The sequence below is a fragment of the Garra rufa genome, chromosome 10, assembly GCF_049309525.1.
Source record: "Garra rufa chromosome 10, GarRuf1.0, whole genome shotgun sequence".
In the NCBI taxonomy this organism is placed as follows: Eukaryota; Metazoa; Chordata; class Actinopteri; order Cypriniformes; family Cyprinidae; genus Garra; species Garra rufa.
The window spans coordinates 42,471,627-42,478,932 of NC_133370.1; the positions used below are offsets into that span (position 1 = coordinate 42,471,627).

The 7,306-nt window shown below is 35.9% G+C and overlaps 1 protein-coding gene across 1 annotated transcript in view; it reads left to right on the plus strand.

The window, feature by feature from the left end:
- Window positions 1–7,306, plus strand: part of LOC141344589 (meiotic recombination protein REC8 homolog) — a 32,302-nt gene that overhangs the window by 11,451 nt on the left and 13,545 nt on the right. Inside the window, exons 9-13 of the mRNA XM_073849464.1 lie at window positions 329–491; window positions 3,514–3,721; window positions 3,809–3,949; window positions 4,036–4,099; window positions 5,510–5,679. Coding sequence (XP_073705565.1) covers window positions 329–491; window positions 3,514–3,721; window positions 3,809–3,949; window positions 4,036–4,099; window positions 5,510–5,679 — 746 coding nt within the window. The remainder of the gene's footprint in view (window positions 1–328; window positions 492–3,513; window positions 3,722–3,808; window positions 3,950–4,035; window positions 4,100–5,509; window positions 5,680–7,306) is intronic.

Consider the following 7,306-nt stretch of genomic DNA (forward strand, 5'->3'; position numbering starts at 1 on the left):
TTTCTTTTTTTATTCTACTACTGAGCACAAAAGAAGATATTTTGAAGAATGCTGGTATTTGAAGGCTACCATAAACTGTTTGGTTTCCAACATTCTTCAAAATATCTTCAACTTTAATTTTTGAGTGATTTATCCCTTTATGAACAAACAGGAAACTAGAAAATAAAAATGAATACCTATTACAGTAATGAGAATTTGTTCATGTCAGGTTTTGTGGGATCATGTGGTTTATCAGGTTCAGCCATTTTTGTTGTATGTTGTTTAATACCATGGAGATATTATAGATCAGTTTTAGGTTTAAATTTGAGAAGGCATTGTTTCTTTGCAGGTGAAGATGAGAGGCAGCTGGAGATAGACAGGGAACGAGAGCAAATAGAGAAAGAGACAGAAGAGGACAGAGAGCCCGGGATGCCTGATGAAAGAGAGCAAGAGAGAGCAGCGCTTGAGAGAGAGGCAGCAAGAGATCTGACAACATCAGTCTCTTTAGATCTGTACGTGTAGAAAATCACACTCAAACTTAGACTTGCGCTTTTGTCTTTTTTTAGTACGCTTTCAGTAAACAAAAGATACTATAATTAGAAAACTTGAAGGGTTGAAGGCTTTAAAGGGATAGTTAAGCCAGAAATGAAAATTATGTCATTAATTACTCACCCTCATGTCGTTCCAAACCCATAAGATCTTCCGAACACAAATTGAGATATTTTTGACCCTGCATAGACAGCAACACAACTGACACATTCAAGGCCCAGAAAGGTAGTAAGGACATTGTTAAGACAGTCCATGTGACATTGGTGGTTCAACTGTAATGTTAGGAGAATACTTTTTGTACGCAAAGAAAACAAAGTTATCGATTTTATTCAACAATTCAACAAAAAATCTTAATTTGTGTTCCAAGGATGAACAAAGGTTTTACGGGTTTGGAATGACATGAGGGTGAGTAAATAATGACAGAACTTTCATTTCTGGGTGAACTATCTTTTTAAAGACCCCATGAAATCAAAATCTTGAATGCAGAATCTCTTTTTCTAGTTTTCACATTGGTTAGTCCATAGTTTGGGTTGCATAATTAATAATAATTTAATTGATAATGATTTATACTTTGAAGCATATTGATGAAGCATAATAATTTGCGATATTGACCTGCTGGTAAAATATATCCTTTTTTTTATTTGACATTTATTTTAACTAATCAAAATAAGCTGAGTAATGTCAACTTTTTCACAAGTTATATGAAATTCCGCTTTATTTTTTAAGTCCGTTAAATGTCATTTAAAGGTGCCATAGAATGCATTGAAACAATATTTTAAATTGTTCTCTGATATCTACATAGAAGGTATATGGCATAGGAAAGGGCAAACAATCTCCAGAAACGGTTTTACAAGTCTATTTACAACCCTAGGATTTGTCCCTAGAATGAAATGCTCTGTTATTACCTTATTTGGAAGGTCTGTGAATATTAATGATGAGCTCTTCTCTGATTGGCTGTTTCACAGAGCTGCTCATCTCAATAGCTGGCACATGGAGGAAATATATATTTAATTACAGAGCTCTAGCCACTTTTAATATGCGGTTTGTTGAATCTGCCGTTTTGAATCTGCGACATTTTACTCTCACTATTGTGATCGCATGTGCTCTGTGTAACGTTATAATGCAGCGAGACAAGTACTTACCACACAAGTTTAGATGCTTGTCAGTGATGCTCAGGATCTGTAAATCATTCGCCATCATCAGCGTAGTCATCTCTCCTTTTATGTGATAAGTGAAATCTTATGTACTGCAATGTAACAGGCTAACGCTAGCATTAAGCTAACCATGTCCCTTCAGTGGCTCGCCTTATTTTACTGAAGTACTGAAGTTAATGATGATTGGGCGATGCAAATGTTGGGGGCGTAACTATTAACGATCGCAACTATTGCGTAATGACATACTCATGGTATGTCATTTCCATGTACTGAACTGTTATTATTTAACTATGCCAAGGTAAATACAGTTTTCCATTCTATGGCACTTTTAAGTTGAAATGACTTACACAATCAAGTTAATTCTACTTCATTATATAGGCAGCAAATTAACTAAAATGGATTAAATGATTTTACTGTGAAGCTGCCAAGAGCTGGGGTTGCCAGATGTCAAGAGTTTAAATCCACCAATCAGAGATATTCTCTTATCCACCCAGGCTTTGATGATTTGAAACACCAACAAACATGTACAGTTGAACTCAAAAGTTTATACAGACCTTGCAGAATCTGCAAAATGTTAATTATACTAAAATGAGAGGAATCATACAAAATGCATGATATTTTTTATTGAATACTGGCCTGAATAAGATATTTCACAATAAAGATGTTTACATATAGCCCAGAAGAGAAAATAATACTTGAATTTATGAAAATGACCCTGTTCAAAAGTTTACATACATGATTCTTAATACTGTGATGTTACCTGAATGATCCACAGCTGTTTATTTGTTTAGTGATAGTTGTTCATGAGTACCTTGTCTGTCCTTAAACTGCCAGCTGTTCTTCAGAAAAAACCTTTAGGTACCACAAAAACTGATTTGAAATCAGGGTAAATTTAACTTATTTTGTCTTCTGAGAAGCATGTAAGTATGTTCTGTAGCTTCTGAAGGGCAGTACTAAAAAAAAAAGATATTTAGGCAAAATAAGAAAAAAGTACACATTTTCATTATGTTCAAAAGCTCTTAATGCATTGTGTTTCCTTCTGGAGCATCAGTGAGTGTTTGAACCTTCTGTAATAGTTGCATATGAGTCCCTCAGTTGTCCTCAGTGTGAAAAGATGGATCTCAAAATCATACAGTCATTGTTGGAAAGGGTTCAAATACACAAAAAAACAACTGAATTTGTGGGACCTGAAGGATTTTTCTGAAGAACAGCAGGCAGTTTAACTGTTCAGGACAAACAAAAAAGCCATGGATCATTCAGGTAACAACACAGTATTAAAAATCAAGCTTTTTTAATGTGAAAGTTCTTATTCAGGTCAATACTAAATAAAAAAATAACATGCATTTTGTATGATCCCTTTTATTTTGATAAAATAATTAACATTTTGCAGATTCTGCAAGGTGTTTGTAAACTTTTGACTTCAACTGTATGTCAAGAGTCTAGCAGTTTTCTGCTGAAATTAATGTTTAACATAGCCAGTCTTTGTTCCTTCACAAAGCCACTATTTGCTGAACCTAATCTGCGAGCAAACCTTCTCAGTGACAAACTAATATATCCAAACATGAATCTCGACTATACTGTTTGCCTTTGTGGTTCCTGAATAAATACGCTTATGCATCCTCTGTGCAACAATACAACATAATTTTCTGTTTTTAATAATTATAAAAAAAAAAAATTAGAATAATTATTGGAATTATTATTATGCATCAAACGTATAGGCAAAAACGGCTTTCATTCCCAGGGAACCCTGAAAAGGGGCTGAAAATGACTATAACTCTTAATGTTATATGGGTTGAAACACCAAGCTAACACGTTAATATAATCTTTCCAGGGCACAAATCACTGGCGCATCAAGCCAGGAGGTTGTCCTACTGCCTGAGGAGGATTTAAGGCTGCCCATGGAAATGCCTGTGTTAGAAGAAAGAGAAAAGACCCCAGTATCTGTACCCATACCATCCCCTCCGCCCGGCGAAGAAGAGATAAGGGGTGTTGAGCCCGAAAGAGAGAGGGCCGTGAGAGAGAGGAGCCCTGATCTAGAGGTGTGTGTTACGTTTTGACTTCTGTCTTTATCCTGCATCGAAGCATTTGACACATTTGTCATCAAGCCCTGTTTGTCCCTCTGTCAGCCTGCTGCAGTGAGGCCTGAATCCCCAATAGAGGGAAGGAAGAGGAGGAGACAGCTGAGGTTCATTGATGAAAACACACAGATATCGCAGCAGGAAATGAGGGCCCAGATTGATGATGTGGAGACAGAGACCAGGCCCTTGGCAAGTCTAAAACAATCAGTATTCTTCAAGTCAGCATTATTGTGTGTCTAAACAGAAAATGTTGTAAATCGTGTTACTTTTAGGAGGCACTCGTCAAACCGCCATTTGAAAAGAAGGGTGCTAAAGAACTACTCGAGAACCCTTGCATGAGTAAGTTGGTCATATTTCACCCCAAAATTATTATGAAAAATAAATCTGTAATTTGCAAAAAGTCAAATATATATACAGTTGAAGTCAAAGGTTTACATCTTGTAGAATCTGCAAAATGTTAATTATTTATCAAAAATAAGAGGGATCATACAAAATGCATGTTATTTTTTTATTTAGTATTGACTTGAGTAAGATATTTCACATAAAAGACATTTACATATAGTCCATAAGAGAAAATAATAGCTGAATTGCACTTGATACTTAATACTGTGTTGTTACCTGAATGATCCACAGCCCCTTGTTTGTCCTGAACAGTTAAACTGCTCGCTGTTCTTTAGAAAAATCCCCCAAATTCTTTGTTTTTTCAGCTTTTTTTGTGCATTTGAACCCTTTCCAACAATAACTGTATGATTTTGAGGTCCATCGTTTTACACTGAGGACAACTGAGGGACTCATATGCAACTATTACAGAAGGTTTAAACACTCACTGGTGCTTTAGAAAGAAACACAATGCATTAAGAGCTGGGGGTGAAAACTTTTGAACAAAATGAAGTTGTGTAGGCTCCATTTTATTTATTTTTTTGCCTAAATATCATATTTTTTCCCATTTAATATTGCCCTTCAGAAGCTACAGAAGATACTTACTTGTTTCCCGGAAGACAAAATAAGTTAAATTTACCCTGATCTTTAAATTCCAAAAGTTTTCACCCCTGGCTCTTAATGCATTGTGTTTCCTTCTGAAGCATAATTGAGCGTTTGAACCCTTGTGTAATAGTTGCATGTGAGTCCCTCAGTTGTCCTCAGTGTGAAAAGATGGATCTTAAAATCATACAGTCATTGTTGGAAAGGGTTCAAATACACAAAAAAGCTGGGAAAAAAACTAATTTTCTAAAGGAACTATCACTAAACAAAACAAAAAACTGCTGTGGATCATTCAGGTAACAACACAGTATTAAGAATCAAGGGGATGTAAACTTTTGAACAGGGTCATTTTTAAAATTCAACTATTATTTTCTCTTGTAGACTATATGTAACAAGCTTTAATGTGAAATGTCTTATTCAGGTCAGTACTACATAAAAAATGCGTTTTGTATGATCCCCCTTATTTTGGAAAAATAATTAACATTTTGCAGATTTTGTAAGGTGTAAGCAAACTTTTGACCTAAACTGTATAAAGATTTGAAAGGAGAAAAAACAAAGTGATAAAAAAAATGAAAAACAAATGTTTAAAATATGTTTAATTTTCATGAACATATTTTTGGTTTTGATTTTGGAGTCATATAAAGGTTCTCTATGGATATTTCATGACAGTTTCCATGATATTCACTGAAGCATCCTGTGCCTTATCCTTTTACACAGTCCAGAGCTTAAGCTAAAGGTCATATTATTGACAGTTAAGTGCTCACACAGGCCTTCCACCTGAAATCCTGGCACTATGGAAACAGGCCGCGGTTGTGAGGCCCATCCCACCATCCCAACAGCGCCGGGAGCTTCCTGTAGCTGAGGAGATACCAGAGAGAGAGCAGGAGAGACCAGAACCAGGAGAGAGAGAGGAGGACAGAGAGCTTAGCTCAAAAGAGGTTAGCAGGCATAACATGTCCCACTAACATTGTTACATTCTAAGATCTTACTCATCCTACACCATTTGTGCTACAGACATGATCAAAGGGATAGTTCACCCAAAAATGAAAATATGATGTTTATCTGCTTACCCCCAGGGAATCCAAGATGTAGGTGACTTTGTTTCTTCAGCAGAACACAAACGAAGACTTTTAACTAAAACTGATGCAGTCTGCCAGCCATTTAATGGCAGTGGATGGGCACCAGACCTTTAAAAGTAAAAATCCAAATTACACCCTGCGGCTCGTGACAATACATTTATGTCCTAAGACACGAAACGATCATTTTTTGCGAGAAACTGAACAGTATTTATATCATTTTTTACCTTTGATACACAGCCACGTCCAACTGTCCCGAGCACGAGCTCAGCATCCGGCTCGTTACATGTGTACGCGCTGTGGCGTAGTATACGCAAACGCCGGAAGGGGAAATCGGTAAAAGTCAACAGTCCCGGATGAGTTTTCTCAAGCAAACGTAATCTTTTAGCATTAAATCGGTTTGAACAATCAGGATAAGTGCAAGTAATTACCATTTTGAATAGCCGCTATACCCACAATCTCTGTGCACTGTGTAAACAAGTGTCGTATACACCAACAGACCGCTTCCGGCGTTTGCGTATACTAGACCAGAGCGCGTACACATGTAACGAGCCGGATGCTGAGCTCGTGCTCGGGATAGTTGGACTGGCTGTGTGTCAAAGGTAAAAAATGATATAAATACTGTTCAGTTTCACCCAAAAACCGATCGTTTCGTGTCTTAGGACATCAATGTATCGTCACAAGCCACAGGGAGTAATTTGGATTTGTCTGTGCATGTTTTTTTTTTACTTTTAAAGGTCTGGTGCCCATCCACTGCCATTATATGGCAGACAGACTGCACCGGTTTGAGTTAAAAATCTTCGTTTGTGTTCTGCTGAAGAAACAAAGTCACCTACATCTTGGATGCCCTGGGGGTAAGCAGATACAATTTTCATTTTAGGGTGAACTATCCCTTTAATACCTTATATCCTGATTACCAAACTTTTTGTCAGGTGAACCTTTTTAACTTAAAATGTTTACTTAAAGTCCCCCTGAGGTTTTACGGTAATATTTGAATAATTTAACAATATAGTTGAATGTTCTTCATTCTCTGATGTTTATTAATGGTCACATGACATGCGGGTAAACAAATATGTTATTTTTAGTGGGTATTTTGTTTAAATTGATTTAATGTTTAGGTAACGCTTTACAATAAGGTGTCATTTGTTAAAATGAGTTCATGTATTAACTAACATGAACCAGCAATGATTTATCAACTATTTATAAGTCTTTGTTAATGTTAGTTAATAAAAATGCAGTTGTTAGTTCATGTTAGTTCACAGTGCATTTACTAATGTTAACAAACACAACTTGTGATTTTAATAATGCATATCATTAGAAAATGTTGAAATTAATATTACCATTCTTAGTTCATGTTAACTAATAAACCTTATTGTAAAGTGTTAAAAAAATTTTGGTAACAGTATCCTAGCAGTCAGTGTCAATGGCATCAAAAGTACAGAAATTGAAAATACAAAATTTAGTACGTAGTATTTAAAGACATCTAACA